The sequence below is a fragment of the Nycticebus coucang genome, chromosome 18 (assembly GCF_027406575.1).
Source record: "Nycticebus coucang isolate mNycCou1 chromosome 18, mNycCou1.pri, whole genome shotgun sequence".
In the NCBI taxonomy this organism is placed as follows: Eukaryota; Metazoa; Chordata; class Mammalia; order Primates; family Lorisidae; genus Nycticebus; species Nycticebus coucang.
The window spans coordinates 37737673-37762794 of record NC_069797.1 but is presented as its reverse complement, the minus strand read 5'-3'; the positions used below and the strand labels follow the sequence as shown (position 1 = coordinate 37762794).

General features: G+C 47.6%; 1 protein-coding gene across 3 annotated transcripts in view; it reads right to left on the bottom strand.

The window, feature by feature from the left end:
- Positions 1-2856: 2856 nt before the first annotated feature.
- Positions 2857-25122, bottom strand: part of LIG3 (DNA ligase 3) — a 30000-nt gene continuing 7734 nt past the window's right edge. For all 3 annotated transcript variants that reach the window (XM_053570986.1, XM_053570985.1, XM_053570987.1), the window contains exons 4-20: positions 19340-19537; positions 17706-17857; positions 16876-17042; positions 16483-16560; positions 15841-16009; positions 13405-13560; positions 11470-11601; positions 11049-11128; positions 9538-9625; positions 9119-9196; positions 8698-8821; positions 8003-8145; positions 6336-6410; positions 5771-5917; positions 5088-5295; positions 4604-4716; positions 2857-3466 (exon numbers count right to left, since the gene is read on the bottom strand). In XM_053570986.1, coding sequence (XP_053426961.1) covers positions 3233-3466; positions 4604-4716; positions 5088-5295; positions 5771-5917; positions 6336-6410; positions 8003-8145; positions 8698-8821; positions 9119-9196; positions 9538-9625; positions 11049-11128; positions 11470-11601; positions 13405-13560; positions 15841-16009; positions 16483-16560; positions 16876-17042; positions 17706-17857; positions 19340-19537 — 2342 coding nt within the window. In that variant the 3' untranslated portion in view covers positions 2857-3232. The remainder of the gene's footprint in view (positions 3467-4603; positions 4717-5087; positions 5296-5770; positions 5918-6335; positions 6411-8002; positions 8146-8697; positions 8822-9118; positions 9197-9537; positions 9626-11048; positions 11129-11469; positions 11602-13404; positions 13561-15840; positions 16010-16482; positions 16561-16875; positions 17043-17705; positions 17858-19339; positions 19538-25122) is intronic.

Genomic DNA, 25122 nt, shown 5'->3' with positions numbered 1-25122 from the left:
ATGTGGCCCTGGCCAAAATATCCCTGTTCAGTATTGTGACTTGCCTAAGATCTCACAAATAATGTGTAAGAGACCATGGAAAAGTCTAGAAGGAAATGGGAGCTGGCTCTGGGAAAAGGACAAATCCTAAGACTAAATAGGAAGCACCACCAAATGAGTTCAGACATTTACACTGAATCTAGTCGAGAAGGGCCTTAAAGACCTGAGTGAAAAGAACTGAGAACAGCTAGTAAGCCTAGTTAAGTCTCCCAGGTTACCCTGGGATATACGGTAGCTTTTGGATGTAGCTGTGGCTCCAAACAGGTGGGACCAGCCTCACAGGAAGATTGCTCGGTCTTATACACAGCTCTGACCAGGTATCCCAGGAAAAAGGAGAACACTCCTGAGAACTGAGAATGCAGCCCTTGGGAGAACAAGAGCACATGCATATCTACCCTCAAAGAGGTAGGAGTCTTGCTAAAAGGATGTCAAGGCTCAGGGCTGAGCCACAACACTTCGTTCTCTTTGCTGTAGGTGGCTGATCTCTTGAAGGTCAACTTTAGTCTCTTAATTCAAGACACAGGCCTCAGGGCGGCGCCTGTGGCTCAGTGAGTGGGGCGCCGGCCCCATATGCCGAGGGTGGCGGGTTCAAACCCAGCCCCGGCCAAACTGCAACAAAAAAATAGCCAGGCGTTGTGGCGAGGATGGCAAGAGAATCGCGTAAGCCCAAGAGTTAGAGGTTGCTGTGAGCTGTGTGATGCCATGGCACTCTACCCGAGGGCGGTACAGTGAGACTCTGTCTCTACGAAAAAAAAAAAAAGACACAGGCCTCAGCATTCTCCTGCTTAGGCTGTGAAGTATATGAAAAGAAACAAAATTGTATCTATGTATATAGTCAAATCTCAGTAGCGAGAAAAACATGAATTAGGAAAGACTGGAAGGAAATACACAACACATAAGTCTGAGAAAGGCCAAGGGCCTAGGTCATTACTAAGGTGATCACCTGCAGTTGGCAGAGTCCCTTTGCCTTGAAGATGTACTCTGGGCGAAGGCAACCATTAGGATAGGTAGGGCTGGGTCCTAGTCAGCCAGGTTGGAGAGGACAGTTATCTTGGGCAGGATCCTCAGGGCAGGCCCTTGTTTGCTGCCCTGTCCAGTTGCTTAGGCTGAGGAGGCTAGACAGGGGAATGGAAATCTATGTAGGTCAGTGTTCAAAGGAGGAACAGCTTTTGTCTCCACAAAGGATGGAATAAAGAGAGTATCTTACTCCTAATACTAAAGCCAGACTGAATGGTGCCTATTCAGAAACACCAAGTGTCCCAGGCTAGAATCAGGGCACCTCTCTTGTCCCTATGCCCCCCTTGTCCCCCCCAGTTTTAAATAGTAGGTGGAAGCAAAGGTCAATCAGATTAAAGTTGACCTCAAAGCTAACTGACAAGCAGCCTCTCAGTAGAGTATACTTTAGTTGAGAACACTGGGAGAGGGAGTGGGGAATGAGAGGTGAAGGGAGGCAGTGGTCCTTTATCTTACAGGTCCAGAGCCTGATAATTTGTTGACAGAAAAAAAGAATGGGGCCAGGTGCAGTGGCTCATGCCTATAATCCTAGCACTCTGGGAAGCCGAGGCAGGAGGATCACCTAAGGTCAGCATTCAGAGACAGTCTGAGCAAGAGACACCCAAAACAAAAACAAATTGCTACAAACCAACCCAGAAAAACTAACCCAGGATGGTGGCGTGTGCCTGAGTCCCAGCTCCTTAAGAGGCTTTAGCAGGAGGATAAGCTATGATGATGCCACTGCACTTTAACCAGGGTGATAGAGTTAAGACTCTGTCTTAGAAAACTGAAGAACAAAAGGGTCCTGACTGACCCTTCGGAGCCACCAGGACTAGGACATGGAAGCCAGTTTATAACCATATCCTGGTGAACCTGTGCTTAGAGGGGAGTGTGAACTGGAACATGCAGACCTGTCGCTGTGGGTTCCGAGATTATGAGCCAGGGTAGGGTCTAGACATGCACTAATGGTGATGTCCCCAACCCTAGATAACTTTGCACTAAGCACTTTACACATACACTAACCCTGTGATTTAGGCACAAAGCCTATCCCCGTTCTACTTGGAGGAGCTCAAGCGCAGATGTGAAGTAACTTGCCGAAGTTTAAATTTCGGGGCTCGAAACTGAACCAGGTCTGTCTACACCTGCACCGTCCAGTGTGGTTAGTGCTAGTAACGTGAGCCTGTGAAGATGAACTAAAATGAGAACTTTAGTTCCTCAGCTGTGCTAGCCACGTGCCAGTTGCTCAATAGTCAGTTTGGTTGGACAATACTGATTTGTGGGGTATTTCCACTGCCACAAAAAGTTCTATGGAAGGCTGGGTATTGTGGCTCACACCTGTAATACTAGCACTTTGGGAGGCCCAGGCAGGAGGACTGCTTGAGCCCAGGAGTTTGACACTAGCTTGGGCAACAGCCAATAGTGAGACCCTCATTTCTATTGAAAAAGTTCTAAGGAACAGCACCTGCCTACAGCCTTAGGAAGCACTGGAGCTACTCTTTGTAAACAGGTTGTGTAGATTTGTTTTAAGGTGTGGGTTTTTATTCTTAAGAAGCGGTCTTGTTTCCAGGTTCTGGGGAGGCAGATCTTCCTGGAGTCCTCTACGCCCCCAAAGGGGCAGTCCAAATAACCTCCTTTTCTTCATAAAGGCCCCAATTTCCTACCTGATCCCATCCCCACCCTTCAAATTGGGGATCTTCACTCTGTAATAAGAGAACATGAGAATCATCATAAAAGTTCATTTTGCTTTCTTTCAAACGAGGGTCTACTCCTGGCAAAAGGGGCCAAAGCAGACAGGGAAGGGAGAGAAGACATTGTGGACAGAGCTTCAATAGCCCAGCCTTTATTCCTTAATCACTATGGAATTTGTAGGGGTGTAGGTGGGGAATGGACAGATACCGGTAAGATATTTTACTTATATTAAAAAAAAGAAAACCTAAGCTTTTCAAAGAAAACAAAAATATGACAAAGCCAGCACCCAGATCTGAAAGATCTATTTAAACCAGCAAGAGAAATTGATCTTCACTTGTGGCTCCCACAGCAGCTTATTTCTGGTCAAGAAGAGACCCTGGAGAATTGGTAGGTTTTGAAGAAGCCAGCCTCTTCCCTGCCCTGTTTGCCTGCCTGCCTGCCTCCTGCCTGAGCCCATGCCAGCAGTGTGGCGATGGAGAGTGTGGCCTGAGGGAGACGAAGGGCAGCAATCCTAGCAGGGAGCTACTAGTCTCCGTTTGCGGATACATGCCCAAATCCACTCTGGGGAGACCTGTTGGGCCTTGGAGTTCTTGTCTCCACTACCCAGCACATGTGTGGCTGAGGCCATGTCAAATTCCTGCACCAGGTCCCCATCAAATGCCACAAAGTAGCGTCTGAGACGATTGAAGTCCGGCGTGGAGGGTGGCAAGTGGAGCCGCACCCCAGTGAAGATGTCCAGCAGCACCTGCAAATGCAGAAGGGTCAGGAGAGGGTTGGCTGCACTGGGTGCAGACAGGTGTTCACCCCAATGAGCAAAGGGCAGAGTAAGGAGGGAGCCCTGAGTTAAAGACACAAGTAGACAGTTCACTGGAGAAAAGGCATATGCATAAAATACCCCCTATCCTCCAGTCACTCCAAATTACTAGGACTGATACTCCCCTCCATTCCTGCTTAGGGGAAAAGGAGAAGGAAGAGATAGGCCCTGACATTTGGAACATGGAAATGAGAAAAGTACGTATCTCCAAGAGCCATCCAGTGGCTAGTGGTCAGGCAGTGCCGGCTCTCCCCTGAAATCAAACAGTCCACTGTGCACAGCTGGCCAAATCAAGGGGCCAGGCATCCTGCTCATTATTGTGGATGAGTTCAAGGGCTTCAGCCAGGGAAGGGGGAGGTGGGAAAGGGAAAGTTGCTACTAATAGCTGGGTTCTGGCTTCAGATCCTGAGCTGTCAAGCTTCTGTGTTTACTTGGGTGGAGGTGGGGAGAGTGGGGGTACAATGACATGGTGTGGTGATCATGTATTTATTTCCCTATCTGCTCACTGCCATGAGCTCCCCCAGAGTTGAGCCAGTGCTAAACCCAGTTCTTGGCCTCAGCAGGTGCTTGACGGATGTTGCCAAACCCAAGACTGACAAGCGTAAAAGGGAAAAGCTCCTCAGGTGGGAGGAGAGTCACCAAGCCAGTGCCTCTGTCCTTGCTGACTGGACCTGCTCCCGCCCTGACCACAAACTCACACTGTTGCACTCCCATACCCAGACTGGGCTTTCTCCCCTTTAATGTGAATTGTCACTTGGGCCCAGCAGCTGGCCAGGTCCCTGTGGGCTCTCCTGGCTAGGCCGGCTGCTCTATCTCCTGCCTGTTGGCACAGCTCTCCTTCCTCTCTGTTCGCTGGCTGGCCGCCTCTGCAAGGCAACAAGAGGGGACAGGGTGGAGCAGCTACACTGCTGGCCTTGCCCATGACAGAGGAGCAGCTAGCTGTAGGCAGAGAAGGTTTAGCCAGTGTTCTTTCCCCCAAACACCATTGCTTAACTTTTTTCAAAGTTCACGTGCAGAGGGTTGGGAACACAAGGCCCTGGGCCAGACTGGCCCACCTGCAGTTCTTACCTTCACCTTTGCTTCGCATGGGGTCTCGTCAGCAGCTTTCCGCTTTTCCCCCACCTTCACGGCCAGCTTCTCTCCTGCTTTCCCAGGGGAAGGCTTTGCAGTCAGTGTGTTGCCTGCAGGACAGGGTTCAGGATAAGGACTAAGGGTGGGGATTGCTGAGGTTGGGCAGTAAAGGGCAGGTCCAGGCCCTTCCTCTGCTATGAGCATGGTGAGCAGTAGGGGAGAGTTGTCAACTAAGCCCTTTAGCTCAAAGGTGGCTTATCCCCTCTGGTCTGACTGGCTCTTCCAGAGGACTGCTTTATTCAGGGCTGCCCAGCAGAACAGCTTCTGATCCACGGCTGGACGCACACCAGGAATTCAGTCGATGTTAGCCACAGTGGACATGGTAATGTGATCTCAGAGTTGGGATATGAGACTGGGTCCTGCCCTTGGACCTCTGCCCCTCGCAGCACCCTGTCACCCAGCCCTCCTTGCTTCTCCTTACCGCCTTTGCTGTTGAGGTTACTCAGCTTCCCTTCTGCTTTCTTAGCCCTAGCAGAGGGCTTGCTGGGAGAGGCTCTGGGAGCCTTGTGGGGCACAGTAGTCCCTGAAGTGCCCTTGTTCTCTCCACTGCTGCCCTCTGTAGTGGAGCTCCCCTCATCTCCAGCCACTACAGTGAAGTCTGCCTTCTCCTTGGACAGCTGGTAAAGTTCCTGAGGAAGGGAGGAGAACCTTGGGTGGTATCACTCCCTTCCCAGACACTGGCCTCTGAGGCAGAAAGTGTGTGTTTTTAGGCACCTGTGACTAGGGAACAAAGGTGTGAGAAAGACAAACAGCAGGGGAAGGAGCTCCCTTTCTTGATACACTTCCAGAGGATAGCCCCATAACCTGAGTAATCAGGACACAAATCCCCATTCCCTGTAATCCGGTTCTCAATCAGCAAAGTAGAGACTATAGCCTGGGGCAAGCCCTCCCAGGCTCTTATTCTCTAAAGGCTGCACAGTGGGGCCTGAAGAACACAAGGCTCTAGAGGGAGTGAGGGGCTACTGCTGCTGCCTGACACCAGTTTGGTCTCCCTTTCCTCAGTGGAATGAGTGAAAGGGAGGACACGTGAACAGTTAAGATGCCTAAGATTGCAAGGCCAGGGCAGTGGGCTGGAGAACACACATACAATTTAAGAGCTGGTACCTTGAGTTGGGGGAGGTTAGTGGCAGATTTCCAGTCCTTATCGTCACGGATTCGAGTACAGCGAGGGAACCGGATAGAGATCCCATCAGCAGTGTGAGCCTCAGATTTGGAGAATTCGGCCCCTGTGATTTCCCACACGGCAGCCTTCTGTCAGGAGTAAATCAGGCAGGTTGTCACTGTTAAGAAGTATCTCCCAACAAGCTAGAAGCAATCAGAACAGCTAAAACTAAAAAAGGTCTGGCTGTCAGTTGGGAGACTTGGGTTCTAACCCAATTGCTGATGCTGGGTGAACTTGGCAAAGTCCCATCTCTCCTCTGTATCCCTTCTCCATCAGTACAATGAAGGGATTGGGCCAAGCTGCTTCTAGAACAGACCCTCTGTGCCGAGGGGATGGGTATACTCTTCTTATATTGAAGTGTTAGCTGGTTGTTCCTGTGCCTCTCACTTGCCTGGTAAGTCCAGATCCTCCTCCCTGGGTGGCTTTTCATTGAGAATGACATAGTTTTTTTGTGGCATGCAAACTAATTCTGTGGGCTGAAAGGCCTTAAGCCACTGGGTTTAATACCTTTGGGTCTGGCACAATGAAGTCAGGATAGTAGATCTTGTTAATCTTCAGCCAGCTGGGGATTTTGCTGGGATCCTGAAGAAGAAAAAGATGCTTTGGGTTAGCAGCCCCCCAAGCATTTTTATTGAGACACATTCTCACTCTGTTGCCCAGGCTAGAGTGCTATGGTGTCAGCCTAACTCACAGCAACCTCAAACTTCTGGGTTCAAGTGATCCTCATGCTTCAGGCTCCCAGGTACCTGGGACTATAGGCGTCCATCACAACATGCAAATACTTTTAGAGATGGTATTTTTTTTTTTTTAATTTTTTGAGATAAGAGTCTTACTTTGATGTCCTCGCTAGAGTGGCGTGGCACCATCGTATCTCACAGCAACCTCAAACTCTTGGGCTCAAGTAATCCACTTGCTTCAGTCTCCCCAGTAGCTGAGACTACAGATGCCTGCCACAACACCCAGCTAACTTTTCTATTTTTATTTGAGATGGATTTTCATTCTTCTTTTTTTTTTTTTTTTTTTTGTAGAGACAGAGTCTCACTTTATGGCCCTCGGTAGAGTGCCATGGCCTCACACAGCTCACAGCAACCTCCAACTCCTGGGCTTAAGCGATTCTCTTGCCTCAGCCTCCCGAGTAGCTGGGACTACAGGCGCCCGCCACAACGCCCGGCTAGGATTTTCATTCTTGATTAGATAGGTCTCGAACTCCTGAGCTCAAGTGATCCTCCCTTCTTGGCCTCCCAGAACTCTAGGATTATAGGCATGAGCCACCCTGCACTGCACAGCCTAAAGCCCTGTTCTTATTATTATTTTTTTTTTTTGTAGAGACAGAGTCTCACTTTACCGCCCTCGGTAGAGTGCCATGACGTCACAGGACTCACAGCAACCTCCAGCTCTTGGGCTTCCGTGATTCTCCTGCCTCAGCCTCCAGAGCAGCTGGGACTACAGGCGCCTGCCACAACGCCCGGCTATTTTTTTGTTGCAGTTTGGCCGGGGCTGGGTTTGAACCTGCCACCCTCGGTATATGGGGCCAGCGCCCTACTCACTGAGCCACAAGCGCCACCCTAAAGCCCTGTTCTTTTTCTTTTTTTTGTAGACAGTCTCACTTTGTGGCTCTTGGTAGATAAAGCTCTGTTATTTTATTTATTTTTTTTTGTCTGAGACAAAGTCTCACTATGTCACCCTTGGTAGAGTGCTGTGGTGTCATAGTTCACAGCAACCTCAAACTCTTGGGCTTAAGCGATTCTCTTGCCTTGGCCTCCTGAGTAGCTGGGATTATAGGCACCCACCACAATGCCCGGCTATTTTCTTGTTGTAGTCGTCATTGTTGTTTCGCTGGCCCGGGCAGGGCTTGAACTCGCCAGCCTTGGTACATGTGGCTGGTGCCGTAACCACTGTTCTTGATAATGAGATTGTGAGATGTGACTTAGCTAAAAAGGATGACCTTCACTCTATGTGTCCTCCCTGCCCAGAGGGAGGATAGCCTAGACGCCACGCAGGTTTTTCAAAAGGTAGGCACTCAGAGATTTTAAGGCCAAATCCTCTTGCCATGGCCAAACAGCAACCCTTTCTGGGTAGACAGGCAAATGATACCTGCAGCCCCCAAAGCATAGCCTCTGTCTCAGTAATGATGGCCAGTCCAGAGGACAGGGCCAACCAAGTCCCTTCCTCACCTTGCTGATCTTCACCATGTCCAGTTCCTTCTGTAGGCGAGCAAGTGTGGCATCATCATGGCCTCCTGAACACTTGGTAACTGTGCACCACTTCTGACTGCTAGGGTCATAGCAGCCCATGAGGAAGATTGACATCATGCCACCTGGGAGGGAAGTACGGGCTGAGGGTAGGCTGGAGAGAGCCATCTCTGCCAGCCCCGAGAGCTAGGGAGTGCAGCCTGATGAAGAGGAAAGGGCCTGGGCCTCGGTGTCACAGTGCCATTATTCATCACTTAGACCTGCCTCTTACTAGCTGGGTAATTTTAGCTTTGTAAGCCCCAGTTTCCTTGTCAGCAAATTAGGGATAATCATACCCAACTTTTGAGCTCTGGGGAAGTGAACAGTGCCCAGCACATAGTAGACTGCCTGAAAGTATTAGTTCCTCAGATCCCAACGAGGCCCTGAAAGAGTAATTGGTGGTGAGCTTCCTTCTGTCAGGCTAACACAGGGTATTCTTGCCTGACTTCTCCCTGCCTATCTGTAGCTCTCACATGTCCCTGCCTGCGGTATCTCAGGCCAACTTGGGGCTCCAGATCCCAAGGCTTTAGAAGTCATGATGGGTCATGCTGGCAGATCAAGCCAGTAAAATTGTCCATCTGTATCTCAAGTGATACCTTCCAAAAGAGTATTACCCCAGGGGCAGAGAGCATCCTGACCTTTGTTCCCCTGCCCATAGAAGGCCCCAAGGACCACAAGGTCAGCCGTGTCAGCCATGGCCCCCTCGTTCAAATAGTCTTTCTTCACTTTCAGCCAGTGCCGCTTCCCAGGTTCATATGTACCCTGAGGGGAGGCAAGAGAAACCACTAAGCAGAATGAAAATTCCCATGAGGATGGGACTTACCCTATCACTACCATGCACCACGTTTATCACAGTGCCCAGCCCACTCTGAGGATACAGAATGTGTACACCAATCCATCCTCCACATCCAGAACAGACCTACCCAAACGCTGGAAGGCTCCCTCAGCACCCACCGCCAACCCCCTCAGACTGCCACCACCATTTCCTGGCCAGGGCTGAAAAGGCTCAGGGGAGAGGGTTTAGGGTCTCCAGGAGAAAACAAGGTACAGCCACCTTACCTTCACATCTTTCAGCACCAGCCCTTCCAATCCCTCCCGGATGACTCGGTTTATCATGTCCACCAAGTCTGAAGCTTTCTGAGGAACAAGAGGAGAGATACCGACATGTGTGTGAAGACAGAAAGTGGCATGGGAGTAAGGTGGGGGTTGTCCCTTTTGATACTATTTAAGTGCCCACTAAAAACATTCTTAACTTGAATGTAAGAAATGAAAGGTTATAAAGCAGAGAACCTCTCATCCAAGCCAGAGAGCTGCTCACCTAAGAGGGATTTTCACACATGTAGAGAACACATGCAGTGGTCGGAGGCAAAAACAGCAGGCCCCCTTAAGACTCATCCTCCCAATCATGCTCAGCTCAGGGGTTCCCTGCCCTGCCTTCAAACCACTAGGGTGCTTCCTGGGGCAGGGTCTCCATTTACCATGACTCGCTTCATTTCTGAGAACATGATCCGGTTTGGAATTTCAATCATGTTGTCATGAAGAAACTTTCGCCGCTCACACAGAGGCCTAAGGGAACAGGAAAGCTGAGATTAGGCTGGGATCCTCCTACCTCTATTAGAAATTCTGAGGGAAGGGGCACAGTGATAATAACTGCGGTTTTCAGAGAGGGTTTGTCATGGATTAAAGCTCTTATATGTAACAGCTATGCTGTTAAGGGCTGCCAGGGCTCCTTCGTGACCGAAGATGGACAATTGTGAGCCGTGGCACAAAGCTAGTTCATGGCTGTAGTTCCCATGTCTACTTTATCAAGCCAAGGGAGAACTGGCCTCTAGTCCAGATTATATAAATTCTGGTCCCACCTGAAAAATAATTTCAACTCATTTTTTATCCCATGTACTCCGCTTTGCTTCAGCACCAAGGCTAGCTGTTCCTTGGGTCAGCAGGCTGAGACAGGCCTCAGGACCTCCTACCTGACCAGTTTTCTCTTCTGCTTTCTTCCTGCCCCCTACCCCATAAGAATCCCATTCTAGAGCCCAGGCTAGAATGCCATGGCCTCAGCCCAGCTGACAGCAACTTCAAACTCCTGCCTCAGCCTCCTGAGGATCTATAGTACCTACCACAATGCCCACTAATTTTTCTATTTTTAGTAGAGACAGGGTCTCACTCTTGCTCTCAAACTCCTGAGCTCAAGGGATCCTCCCAGCTCAGCTTTAGGATTACAGTGTGAGCCACTACACCTGGCCTGCTTTCTTCCCCTGCCACAAGCAAGGATGTGGCTGCTGCAGGAGGAATAGGTGTAGGGAGACTTTTTTTTTTTGCAATTTTTGGCCGGGCCTGGGTTTGAACCTGCCACTTCTGGTACATGGGGCAGGTGCCCTACTCCTTTGAGCCACAGGCGCTGTCCTAGGGAGATATTTCTAAGTGTGGAAAGGGCCAATATTGGTTTCTCAGGTCCATGCATATGGATGAAGCCAAGTTGACTGGTAGTTCTCCCCACATGGTGTCACCCATAGCCTCCCCTAGAATAAGGAGCCTCCTGCTATCAGTCTCTTCTGAAATCAAAACCTTCGAGCTGAGACCATTTGCCTTATGCTTCTAGGAGTGCTACTGGAGAAACAGGGAAATCCCACTGAGCTCAGTCTCTCTGCAACAGTCCATTTTGCTTTAGTAGAGAAACTATTTTATTTAATTTCCCCCCCTTCCCTCAACCACTAGATCACTAGGAATACTTTAGTAGAGAAGCTATATGTAGTCAACAGATAGCTTACATAAATGGGGAGTTGGCTTTAGCAACTAGAGTTGTACTACCTCTCCATACCTTCCTGCATTGCCCCTGACAAGATCCTGGGCACAAAGGCATATGTGGCAGCCTCTTCCCCTCCTCTTTCCCAACCTGACACCCCAGACCCCGCACCCGTACATCTCCCCATCCAGTATAGGAAAATAGATTTCTGACAGTTCCTGGCTTTAAAGATGGTAACCAATTCACCTGTCCATCAAGCTGACATCATTGAAGTAGATACAATCAAAAACAAATAGGCAGACATTAGCGTCTTGGAAGGCAGCTTTCTGTAAGGGAAAATAAGGTATTAGGTACATAAGGGACAAAAGTCAGAGGGCATGAACAAACGATCCACTTCTGGAGGCCCTCTGAAGCACCTGATGGTAAAGTCCTACTTGTGCGCTAAAGCCTGTGAACCATAAGGGCAACTCAGCAGATGGTGCTAGATGGAAACCAACTCAGTTATAAGTTGTTTCCCAATACCAGCTCCTTTTTATGCAAAAGGAAAAAATATCAGAAGCAAAGAAGAGCCCTACCCTCCATGATATATTCTATTCTTCAGACTGCACCACACGTGTGCACGCATGCACACACATTCGTTCTTGCACACATGGCACTGAGCCAGTACCTTGTGTACTCCCAGAGTCCCAAAGGGCAGTGGTTTGCCTGTTTTGTTGTCAATCAGGAGCACCTCAGAGTCCAAGATCATGCTGTGACCCCCAGGAAATGCCTGTGGGATGTAGTCCTTAAAGTGGGCCACCTGAAAGCAGAAATATAGCTTTGATGAGGGACAAATTGGCAGCAGGGCCCTACAGCCCCGCCACAGAGGGTAAAGCCTAAGCCCAGAAAGAACACAGAACATGGAGAAGCTCATGTGCATGACACACAGCCAGACCTTGTTGGCCACTAGACAAGAGGAATAGAATAGGCTATGTCTTTTAGTACTTATGTCCAGGTCAGAAGACACCTGAGGTCAGCCCATGTTGAGTTACTTTCTATGGGCTACAGAGAAGACAGAAGTTTGGAGGAAAAAAGAAATGGTAAACCTGTGCAGGAAAGAGGTGGAGGTGAGGGAGGGAAAGGTGAGTGGGCAGAGATTGGTGTTTACTGTAGAAGATGGGAGGATATCAGGCTGGGGGTTGGATCGGGACAGAAAAGACTGGTTAGAAAGAAGATAGGAAGGTGGAAATGAAACCCCTCAGGAACAGCAAGGAAACACAAGCATTATCTTCTCTGAGTGGAAGCTCTGAATACACAGCCATCTTCAGAGTAAGATAGGATGTTTGGAATTTAGTTTTCCTGCTGAGGCAGAACCCTGATCCGACAACTCCAGACAAGGAGAGGTCCCTCTGTAACTTGAGGCAGCCCCTGCCAAGTGATGCCAGCAATGGGGTCCAGAGAGGATGACTAGCCCATCTTCTCACCTGGGCGGGGCACACAAACCATCACCAGCCAGGATGCTTGGAGTAGGAACCGTAAGGCCTGCACATCCATCCCATTCCCTTTCAATCCCCAACCTAGCACTTTAAGAACCAAAAGCACAGGACAGGCAGGAATGAGTGAACACAGGGGAAGAGAAAGTAGGAAAAGGGCTAATTCTGGAAAGCTGTGCTCAAACTTCTTCCTGGTATCCATTTAACACCAACCTCATCAGGAGCGGTTTCTTGGCAGTTTTACAGTGCTCTACAGAGCAAGTGAACCTGTGCTAAAGCTCCACGCAGAGGCCACTGCTTAGCTCTCCTCTTGAACACCCAACAGAAATGGCCTGGCTGGTTTGTCTTCAATGTTCCCACAGGAAGGCAAGGTTAAGGTAAGCATGTGGACCACATAACACATCCTTCTGACATTGGGGCTCTGAAAAACTGAGTCTGTGCTAGGAAAGAAAAGGACAGGCATCCCATCTGCTCACAAGCTACTGGAGCCTGATGTTTCGGCTGCTTTTCACTAAAGACACCCGAAAGGATCACAGTGTCCCCAGGAGCTGAGATGGGCTGAGGAATGAGTTCTTAACACCCCTGCTGACTAGGGCAGGAATCTAGGCTCTCAGCTATCCCATGGGATTGTGTTTACATCGGAATGTAAGCTTCAGGAGAGCCAACTTCTGTCCATTTTTTCCAATGCTGTATACCCACTAACTGCAATAGTGCATAAGCATTTGATAAATATTTGGTTACAGATTAAATAATGTTAGCCCACCAGGCCCTGTACGCGAGCCTTAGTGTAGTTTACGGGGAGTGCTCAGGACACGGAAATGCAAAAACAATGGACCCAGTGAGTTCACGGCCCAATATTACTGTGGGTGAGGAAGTATCACTGTCCCAGGGAGCTCTGTCCTGACACTGACCTAAGTATAGATTCTTTGGCTATTCCTGTTGAGCAGCCCTTCATTATTGGAATTCATTCATTCAACAAATAAAAAACAAATCCTATCCCTCTGAAGTACTTAGATTGGAGTTAAGAAAAGAAAAAAAGAAAAGCAAACCTTTGTTATATACCAGAGGTGGAATGGCTATGGGACTCTGGCCCTGAGATTCTTAGAGGCAGCAAGGGGAAGGACAAATACCTTGTGGGGCAGGACAGGCTTGAGACTACGGCTGAAGTAGCTGAAGTGATCCCCATTCTTATGCACCTGGACTCGCTCACCATCATACTTGATCTCAGAGAACATGCCGTTGGGACATTTCTTCATCGCGTACTCGATGGACTTGCAGGCCTCGGCCTTGGGGTGGAAAAAGCAAAGCCTGGAGCTCAATAAAGAGCTGCTTATCAGGGGCAGCCTAAGAGCCTGGAATTGGGTTACTCAGGGCAGCACCTGTGTCCCAGGGACTGACTGCCCACAGTATATGGGAATGGAAAGGGTTGGGCCATGTTGTATTCTGCCTGTAAAATAATCACCACAACTGACACAGGAGCTTGCATTTTGGAGACTACGAATGTTAATCATTGTAGAATAAATAAATTTCCACTGAAACAGAATTTAATTTTTTTCTTAATAATTTATGCTCTTGCAGGGTCCCTAGCTCATTATTAAATACATCGGTTATCTCAGCACGAGAGGTATGTATAGGTAAGACTGAAGAGTGCATGTGACAGAGAGGCTGACGGGGGAGGGATCAGGGATCCCTAGGAGAGGACATCCAGACGCAGCAGTGTTTACTCACAGCTGCGCCAGCCCAACTCAAACAATAATAGTTATCATTCTGGGAGTAGTTGTTAGATACATACATAATCTCATTACATCCTCAATGTGACATCCTATGTAACAAGTATTGTTTTCATTTTATGGATGAGAAAACTGAAGGTCAGAGGGATTAAATAAATACTTGATTAAAGTTACATAGCTATTAAAAAGTAGGAATGAGATCTGAATCTAAGCTCAACTCCAAAACCTAGGAGGTTAACCACAAAGCCATGTAACCCATGCTACTCTTCAACTGATAGGCTGTAGAACAGACTCCAGGAAAAATTATAAATGTCAAGAAGGTGGCTGGGCACCCGTAGCTCAGTGAGTAGGGCACTGGCCACAAACACGGAGGCTGGTGGGTTCAAGCCCGGCTTGGCCCTGCTAAACAGCAATGACAACTGCAACAAAAAAATAGCCAGGCGTTGTGGTGGGCACTTGTAGTCCCAGCTACTTAGGAGGCTAAGGCAAGAGAATTGCTTAAGCCCAAGAGTTTGAGGTTGCTGTGAGCTGTGACACCACCGCACTCTATGGAGGGCGACATAGTGAGACTTTCTCTCCAAGAAAAAAAAAAAAAAGGGTGGCACCTGTGGCTCAGTGGGTAGGGCGTCGGCCCCATATACTGTGGGTGGCAGGTTTGAACCTGGCCCTGGCCAAACTGCAACAAAAAAATAGCCGGGCATTGTGGCGGGTGCCTGTAGTCCCAGCTACTCTAGAGGCTGAGGCAAGAGAATTGCCTAAGCCCCGGAGTTGGAGTTTCCTGTAAGCTGTGATGCCACAGCACTCTACTAAGGGTGATAAAGTAAGAATCTGTCTCTAAAAAAAAAAAAATTCAGGAAGGTCACTACTGAAAATGACAGGGTCCCTTCCCTGAGATAGAGATCTCACTATTTTGGTGCTGGCTGCCCCATATTCCTACCAAGAAGAGAACACTTCCCTCTCCCAAACACAGAACCCTAAACCAAAGCTTTAATATGACATACAAGACAGTTTAAAAAAAACCCACTGTGCATCACTGGAAAAATCCAAATGAGCTCACAGTAGGCATGGAAGCATATGTGGTGGGTCCTGTAACACAGGAAAGTTCATGCCAGAAAGGAAACTCCATTTCTCATGAAATGAGCAAAGGGCCGAGATGATCTGTGAGAACTAGTCTTCATTCCTTAAGATTTTTCCCAAGTCACCCGTCATAGGAAACCTGACTCTGCCACTAATGCTCAGTGTACTCTGTAGCAGGTCACAGAACCTCAGGAGTTTCTTAATATATCTACCTGTCTTCAGGTAAAATGATAAACCATTCTAGGCAGATGCCTAAGAGTCTCAGACATCTTTCACAAAAGGAGACTCAAGTCCCAGAGAGGCTAAGTAATGTGTTTAAGATTCTACAACTTTCACCTGTGGTGCATCTTACAAGGGTACATGTGAAACTTAGTAAATGTACAATATAAATGTCTTAACACAATAACTAAGAAAATGCCAGGAAGGCTATGTTAACCAGTGTGATGAAAATGTGTCAAACGGTCTATAAAACCAGTGTATGGTGCCCCATGATCACATTAATGTACACAGCTATGATTTAATAAAAAAAAAAAAATACATCGATTCTACAGCTTTTTGGCGGCATAGCTGTAACTAGAATTCAGGTCTTCCCACTAAATCCCCATGGAGAAATGCCCTTTGGCATTTCCACTCTTCTTTCCCTAAACTCCTCCAGTCAACTTGTAAGACATCTCAACATTCATGCCCTATCAAATCTCACTCCAAAGGAGGTGACACTTGGAGAGGCATAGAGAGCAGGGACAGGGCAGTGCTCCTCACCAGCATGGGCTGTACAGGTGTCATTAGTGAGGCCTGGACACTCAGAGCCCGTCTCTGGCCAGGCTCTTTCTCCACTTCCTGCTCATTGCGAAGGACGCGCTCCACCACATCCTGCAGGTTGCGTGAAGCTTTGAAGGCTTCATAGGCATTGGGGTCAAGGGCATCCAACCTGCCAAGAGGGACAGAAGCAAAACAAAATCACTGCCTTTAACCTTATAGCTTTGGATATCGGTCTGTCCTCACAGAAGAAATCACACTCTGTAGGGAAGGGGTTGTGTTCTATTATCATTCAAGAATGACTTTCACAAGAAGAGAAAAAACTATTGGAAAATTCAGCTCATTTGAGGCACTGCCTACTTGGATCTGCTGCCTGAGTGAAGAAGGGGCTAGAGTGGGCAAGAAACTCATATTCTACTTGCTGAACATTTCCATACTGTCAATTCTAACAACCCCATAAGAAAGGGAGTTATCTCTATTTTACATCTGAGAAAATGGAGGTGGAGACAGGCCAAGTGACAGAGAAGGGTCCCCTAGGAAGAAGATGAGGATTCAAATCCAGATCAGACCAGGACCCCAAAATCCTGACACTCTCTGGGACAAATGAAGCTAGCAGCTCAGGCTGTTAGAGGAGCTGGTACTTACACATGTTTTGCACCTGAGTTCATCTTCAGATCATGTTTGATCAACCTGATGATGCACTTAAGGTCATTGGCTGTACACCTAGAGGAATTAGGCATGTTTAACTTGGTCTCTGAAGAGCTCTGGACTCCCAAACCTTCCCAAGGGTTTTTATTTTTTATTAAATCATAGCTGAGTACATTAATGCAATTATGGGGTACAAGGTGCTGGTTTTATATGCAATTTGAAATACTTTCATCAAACTGATTAATATAGCCTTCACCACATTTTCTTAGGTATTGTGTTAAGACATTTGTATTCTACACTTAGTAGATTTAACATGTACCCTTGTAAAATGCACCATAGGTGTGGTCCCACCATTGGGCAGGTTTGACTGAGGCAGCTGTCCTTTCCCACCTGGAGGCGATGTCCTGCAGGGCCTGTTGCTGCTCATCCTCCTTGGTGAGCTTGGAGAGCCGCAGGAGGAATTCATCCACTTCCTGGATGGTAAGGAGGCTCTTGGCAGCTGGGGGGAAAGACTTGCTCTGTTCAAAGAAGACTCTGATTGTCTCTGACACGTCACCCTGTCTCCAAAAACCAAATGCCACCGTTGCAACCTCAGGCTGGCCAAGTATATCCCCCAAGACCCAGAACTAAAGATGAACCAAGAGATTTCAATCATAGCTCCTGTCCCAACTCAACTTATGTACCTCACTTCTTCGAGGCTCTATTCTATCCACATACCCTAGAACATAGGATCTGCCCACCTGCCTTGGCTGAGACAAGAACTAATCCAGCACTAAGCCAATTTGATTTCTGCTTAAGAATTTGAACAAATAGACAAATCTGTTAACATCAGATAATGGGAGTACGTGAACAGAAATGTTCCACAGTGCCAGGGCTAGAGTCATGAACAAACCAAAGCTGAATGGTAAAGCCCAAGTTATAGTGTAAAAAAAGAAAAAAGAGAGTCCAGAGCAAGCGCCTCAGGAGAGACAGAGAAAAGTCTCAAATCCTGACTTTTGAGAACCATGCCTTTTGTGGTTCAGCACTGGTATAGTTTCAGTCCTCAGAAAAATGAAATTAACAGTTATAGCTTCACATTTAGCAACCCCCCATGAAAGCTGTTCCAATGGGTTTCACTTGCCTAAAATAGGATGTATCCCAACCAGAAAAAAAAGAGGCTGCAGGTGCTTGGCTTGGCAGAACCCTACCTGGAATGTGGCCTACCCTCCCTTTCCTCTGACCTGCTCTAGGTCCCGTGCCATATCATCTGGGTTGCAGTTAAAAATGCGACTGAAAAGCTTCACAATCTGCTTATCATTCAAGTTGTAAACACTTTTAATGACACCCGGCAGCAGCAGCTTCACCGTAAGGTACACATCACCGTGGAAACCATCTGGAGACAGAAGAAAAGAACGCTTCTTGAGAAATGAAGCTTAAACAAATACATAAACTCAAAGCAGAAACCAAAAGAGATCTATATACGGCTGCCTAGACTCCCACAGTACCCTGGGCATGTCACTAGGTAGGACATGCCTACCATAGAGATAGGTGGCTAGTGGTTTATGCGTCTGCCTCACCTTTAGCCCATGAAAGAACTCCACTGGGCAGAGCTATACCTTTCACTTCATATGCTCCATAACAAACACATTACAGATTCCCAGTGACAATTTGTTAGATAAATGAAAGAAACAGAGTTGGAAGACAATTCCAACCTACGTATATGGGTCACAAAAACCTATGGATAGTGAACTTTTTTTACAAGTCAAATAGGATGCATCTGTCTGGCCTCTTAGGGACAAAATAAGGGCATAAGAGAGATGCCAAAATGCTCTGAGTAGAATTGGCTACATAAGGGCCACGTGCAGTGGCCCTGTAATCCTAGCACTCTGGGAGGCCAAGGCGGGTGTATTGCTTGAGCTCATGAGTTCAAGACCAGCGTGAACAAGAGTGAGACCCCGTCTCTAAAAATAGCTGGGCGTTGGGTGGTGCCTGTGGCTCAGTGAGCAGGGCACCGGCCCAATATACTGAGGGTGGCAGGTTCAAACCCAGCCCTGGCCAAACTGCAACAACAACAAAAAAAAATAGCCGGGCGTTGTGGCGGGCGCCTGTAGTCCCAGCTACTTGGAAGGCTGAGGCAGGAGAATCGCCTAAGCCCAGGAGTTGGAGGTTGCTGTGAGCTATGTGAGGCCACGGCACTCTACGGAGGGCAATAAAGTGAAACTCTGTCTCTACAAAAAAAAAAAAAAAAATAGCTGGGTGTTGTGACAGGCCCCTATGTCCCAGCTACTTGGGGAGCTGAGGCAAGAGAACTACTGGAGCCCAAGAGTTTGAGGTTGCTGTGAGCTATGATGCCATGGCACTCTGCCACCAAAGGAGACAAAGTGAGACTCTGTCTTAAAAAAGAAAAAAGGCTGGGCGGCGCCTGTGGCTCAAGGAGTAGGGCGCCGGTCCCATATGCCAGAGGTGGCGGGTTCAAACCCAGCCCCGGCCAAAAAAATAAAATAAAATAAATAAAAATAAATAAATAAATAAATAAATAAACTTAAAAAAAAAAAAAAAAAAAGGCTGGGGTGGCGCCTGTGGCTCAAGGAGTAGGGCGCTGGTCCCATATGCCGGAGGTGGTGGGTTCAAACCTAGCCCCAGCCAAAAACCAAAAAAAAAAAAAAAAAAAAAGGCTACATAATTAGGGAGGTTCAGTACAAAATGCAAATTCAAGGCCCCTTATTCAAAATTATTAAGAATTTCAAGACAGCAATAGCAATGTATTAAACCAAGCATGGGACCCTCTGCAACTGTGTAATTTACATCCTCATGAGCTGACCAAGGCCCTGCGCTCCTTAGAAGAAAAGCTCATTTAGGATACTCCTGGCCACACCTCCTGCTGAGCCTTTCCGCAGGAAGTCCTGGATGATCTGGGTCTTCGTATTATAGCTAGGATTATCAGCCACCATGGCGCACAACTTCCGAAACTCCCGAAGCAGACAGTCCTTGTGCTTGGGGTCACATTTGCTTGAAGACAGACTTCTCTTAGGGACAGAGTTTGAGGGGGCTCCATCAGAGTTGTTGGGCTTGGCTGATAGAGAGAAACAACACAGATGAATTCATCTTGCCTTTCTGAAAAGGAGGAAAGGGATTGAAAGAAACTAATAGACATTCTATTGGTGCTTTAGCTTCACTTAATCCCTCCAAATAGCCCTTTGGGGTAGATAACATTATATCAATCTTACAGGTAAAGAAATACAGGTTAAGTGATCTCCAAAAGACTGATAACTTTTTAATGGTAAAGAAATAACCCCCTCAGCTCGGTGCCTGTGGCTCAAGCAGCTAAGGCATCAGCCACATACATCTGAGCTGGCGGGTTCGAATCCAATGATGGCTGCAACCAAAAAATAGTTGGGCGTTGTGGTGGGTGCCTGTAGTCCCAGCTACTTGGGAGGCAGAGGCAGGAGAATCGCTTGAGCCCAAGAGTTGGAGGTTGCTGTGAGCTGTGATGCCACAGCACTCTACCCAGGGCAACAGCTTGAAGCTCTGTCTCAAAAAAAAAAAAAAAGAAAGAAAGAACGCCCTCCTGGCTTGGTGCCTGTAGCTCAGTGAGTAGGGTGATGGCTATATACACCAAAGCTGGTGGGTTCGAGCCCGGCCTGGGCCTGCTAAACAATGACAACTGCAACCAAAAATTAGCCGGGTGTTGTGGCGGGTGCCTATAGTCCCAGCTACTTGGGAGGCTGTGGCAAGAGAATCGCTTAAGCCCAAGAGTTTGAGGTTGCTTTGAGCTGTAATGCCACGGCATTCTACCAAGGGCAACATAGTGAGACTCCTTCTCAAAAAAAAAAAAAAAAAAAAAAATTGGGGTAAGAAATCCAAGGATATGTTTGTCTATTTGAAACTGTTATTATGGCTCAGCACCCGTGGTTCAAGTGGCTAAGCTGCCAGCCACATACACCAGAGCTGGTGGGTTTGAATCCAGCCCAGGCCTGCCAAACAACAACTACAACCAAAAAATAGCCAGGCGCTGTAGCAGGTGCCTGTAATCCCAGCTACTTGGGAGGCTGAGGCAAGAGAATCGCTTAAGCCTAGGAGTTGGAGGTTGCTGTGATGCCACAGCACTCTACCCAGGGTGACAACTTAAGGCTCGGTCTCAAAAACAAAACAAAACAAAAAAAAAAAAACAATGACAAATGCAACAAAAAATAGTAGGATATTGTGGCGGGCACCTATAGTCCCAGCTACTCAGGAGGCTGATGCAAGAGGATCATTTGAGCCCAAGAGTCTGAGGTTGCTATGAGCTACGATGCCACAGCAACTCTCTACCTAGGGTGACAAATATTCTGTCTCAAAAAAAAAAAAAAATATTAGGGCGGCGCCTGTGGCTCAGTGAGTAGGGTGCCGGCCCCATATGCCGAGGGTGGTGGGTTCAAACCCAGCCCCGGCCAAACTGCAACCAAAAAATAGCCGGGCGTTGTGGCGGGCGCCTATAGTCCCAGCTACTCGGGAGGCTGAGGCAGGAGAATCGCCTAAGCTCTGGAGTTGGAGGTTGCTGTGAGCCGTGTGACGCCATGGCACTCTACTGAGGGCAATAAAGTGAAACTCTGTCTCTACAAAAAAAAAAAAAAAAAAAAAAAATTACTGTTATTACAGATGTTAGATCTGAAAGAAGCCTGAAAGATCATCTAGTTTGATGTCCTTTTGCCGATGAAGGAACTGAGGTCTGAGAAGGGCAGATGATTTCTCGGATCATTCACCTCCTTGGTGACAGAGCCAGAACAAAGACACCCCCAAGAAAGTTAGATCCCACCAGTGCACTGCCAACATTCCCACCCCTTGCCACTCCAACCTTTCATTTCTTTCTTGGTCAAAATAAAAGGTAATCAATGAGCAAGGCTTTCCTACAGACACTTAAAAAATAGGCCACGAGTGGTGGCTCATGCCTGTAATCCTAGCAATCTGGGAGGCTGAGGTAGGTAAACTGCTTGAGCTCAGGAGTTCCAGACCAGCCTTAGGATCAGCCAGACCTCATCTCTACTAAACAGAAAAAACTAGCTGGTTGTGGTGGCATACACCAGTAGTTCCAGTTACTTGGGAGGGTGAAGCAAGAGGGTCACTTGAGCTCAAGAATTTAAGGATGCTGGTGGTGCCTGTGGCTCAGTGAGTAGGGCGCCGGTCCCATATACTGAGGGTGGCAGGTTCAAACCAACCCCGGCCGAACTGCAACAAAAAATAGCCGGGCGTTGTGGCGGGCGCCTGTAGTACAGCTACTCAGGAGGCTGAGGCAAGAGAATCGCCTAAGCCCAGGAGTTGGAGGTTGCTGTGAGCAGGGTGACGCCATGGCACTCTACTGAGGGCCATAAAGTGAGACTCCGTCTCTACAAAAAAAAAGAAAAAAAGAATTTTAGGGTACTGTGAGCTGTGATGATGCCATGGCACTACCCAGGATGACAGAGTGACACTCTGTCTCAGAAAAATATTGTGCAGCTTGGTTACCTTAGCTCGGTGATGAGGACGCCGGCCACATACACTGAGGTAGGCAGGTTCGAACCTGGCCCAGGCATGCTAAACAACAATGACAACTACAACAAAAAAATAGCCAGGCGTTGTGGTAGGTGCCTGTAGTCCCAGCTACTTGGGAGGCTGAGGCAAGAGAATCGCTTAAGCCCAAGAGTCTGAGGTTGCTGTGAACTGTGATGCCATGGCACTCTACCGAGGGTGACATAATGAGACTCAAAAAAAAAAAAATGTGAATAACCTCTCACCTCTTTGTGACCATTTACACAGCAAATTTATTTGCTAGCTTGTGGCAGAGCCATTAGTATGGTGGCTGCTCATGCAAGCTTCTACTTGTCTAGACTTTGTAAATTATGAATCCATCCTTCCCCAGATACGGTGATTCATGTCAGTACACCTCAGCATTTTGGCAGCAGAGAGATTGCTTGAAACCATGATTTGAGACAAGCCACAAAATGAGCTACTGTTTCTACAATTTTTATAAATTAGCTGTGTATTTTGGCATGTATCTATAGTCCCAGTTACTCAGGAGCCTGGGACGGGAGGATTACTTCAGGATCACTTGAGCACAGAAGCTTGAGGCTACAGTGAGCTCTGAGTATGCCACTGCACTACAGACTAGGTAACAGAGCAAGACCCTGTCTAAAAAAAAAAAATCCAGGGAGAGCAGAGAGAGAAATGAGGAAGAGTGGGGAAAGGAAGAGCAGAGAGAGGGAAGGAGGGATGGGGGTGGGGCCTTGGTGTGTGCCACACCTTTTGGGGGCAAGACATGATTGCAAGAGGGACTTTGCCTAACAAATGCAATCAGTGTAACCTGGTGTACTGTACCCTCAATGAATCCCCAACAATTAAAAAAAAAAAAAATCCATCCTTATCTCTGACCTGGAATTTTAACTAAAATTATATATACATATATGTACATATGTATGTGTGTGTGTGTGTATATATATATATTTTTTTTTAAGAGACAGAGTGTCACTTTGTCACCCTTGGTAGAGTGCTGTGGCGTCACAGCTCACAGCAACCTCCAGCTCTTGGGCTTAGGTGATTTTCTTGCCTCAGCCTCCTGAGGCCCCTGCCACAATACCCGGCTATTTGGTTTGTTTGTTCATTCGCAGTTTGGCCGGGGCCAGGTTCAAACCTGCCACCCTCGGTATATGGGGCCGGCGCCCTACTCACTGAGCCACAGGCGCAGCCCTTAACTAAGATTTTAAGGGACAAAGTCTCCAAAGTGACACTGTTCAGCAAGGTTACTAGTAGAACATGCTATTTCTTTTGACTCCTCCCTAATTCTCTCAGTAGAGTGCCATGGCCTCACACAGCTCACAGCAACCTCCAACTCCTGGGCTTAGGCGATTCTCTTGCCTCAGCCTCCCGAGTAGCTGTACTACAGGCACCATTCCAGATACATGCTGTACTTCCTTACTGTCAACAGGACTTTTCTGTATTTCTATCTGTGGCCTGCTATCAAACAGAAAAACCAAACAATAAACCTTCTAGGATAAAGAAAAAAAAATTAGAGATGGGGTCTTGCTGTGTTGCCTAGGCTGGTCTGGAACTCCTAGACTCAAACAATTCTCCTGCTTCAGCTTCCCAAAGAGCTGAGATTACAGGCATGAGCCACCATGCCTATTGTGTTTTAAAATAAAACAAATCCCATAGAGCCAGGCACTGTTTTTGCAATGTTATCTCCTATTGTCCTTGTGAGAACACTGTGGGGTAGATGAGGCACAGAAAAATAAACGCAGCTTGAACAAACAAATACATAAAGTCAAGGAAGCAGAGACCAAAAGACACCTGTATATGGCTGCCTATGCTCTTACAGTAGCCTGTGCATGTCACTCTGGTAGCAGAGGTCACTTCTGCTTTATGAACAAGGTCACAGTGATTCAGAGAGGTAAAGACTTGTTCAGGGCTCTGAGCTGTCAAGGAATAGTGCTGGGACCAGAAACCAAGTCTTCTTACCCGGGTCTAGGCTTCTTTCAAACACATAAAGCTTCTTCAATTCTCAAACAACTTCTGAGTTCAAGCAGTTTGGCTCTATTTATTTTCTTCAACTGAATCAATCATAAGAATGTCTCCAAACAATAAAAGAGGCAACAGATTGTAGGATAATAAAAGAGCCTACGTATTGGAGTCAGACTTCAGTGCAAATACTAACCCCATAATGAACTAGAACTTCAAGTTTCTCATTCATAAAAATAGGTCTCATGAGGCCATGTGCCATGGATCACATTTGTAATTGTAACACTCCAGAAGGCCAAGGCGTTTGATACCAGCCTAAGCAAAGTGAAACTCTGTCTCTACTAAAAGCACAAAAATTAGCTGGGCGTGGTGGTGGGCACCTGTAGCCCTAGCTACTCAGAAGTCTGAGGAAGGAGGATTGCTTGAGCCCATGAGTTTGAGCCCAATTGCTGTGAACTAGGCTGAGGCCATGCCAATGCTATCTATGAAAAAGGGCCAAAAAATGATCCTGATCTTCTCAACTCCCATCTCTACCCCATACTCTAGTAAACATTTTCTGAAACAGTAATTCTATATGAAATAGTAATTGTATATTTTATATAAAAGAAACCATATGGGTATATATATATATTATAAAGAAGAAAATTTAACACTTCACTGCTTGTGTATCCTACCAACATACAAATAACTATGATCCGGGCGGCGCCTGTGGCTCAGTGAGTAGGGCGCCAGCCCCATATGCCGAGGGTGGCGGGTTCAAACCCAGCCCCGGCCAAACTGCAACCAAAAAATAGCCGGGCGTTGTGGCGGGCGCCTGTAGTCCCAGCTGCTGGGGAGGCTGAGGCAGGAGAATCGCGTAAGCCCAAGAGTTAAGAGGTTGCTGTGAGCCGTGTGACGCCACGGCACTCTACCCGAGGGCGGTACAGTGAGACTCTGTCTCTACAAAAAAAAAAAAAAAAAAAAAAAAATAACTATGATCCACCGCTAAAAGAGATGAGATTCATCACTAGACTGCACTGCCTCCCAATAAACAGCAGCACCTTTCAGATCCCCTTTTTTGGAGTCAGAACCTTAAGCTGTTGTTCTGGGTAGAGTGCTGTGGCGTCATAACTCACAGCAACCTCCAACACCCAGGCTTAAGTGATTCTCTTGCCTCAGCCTCCCAAGTAGCTGGGACCACAGGTGCCCGCC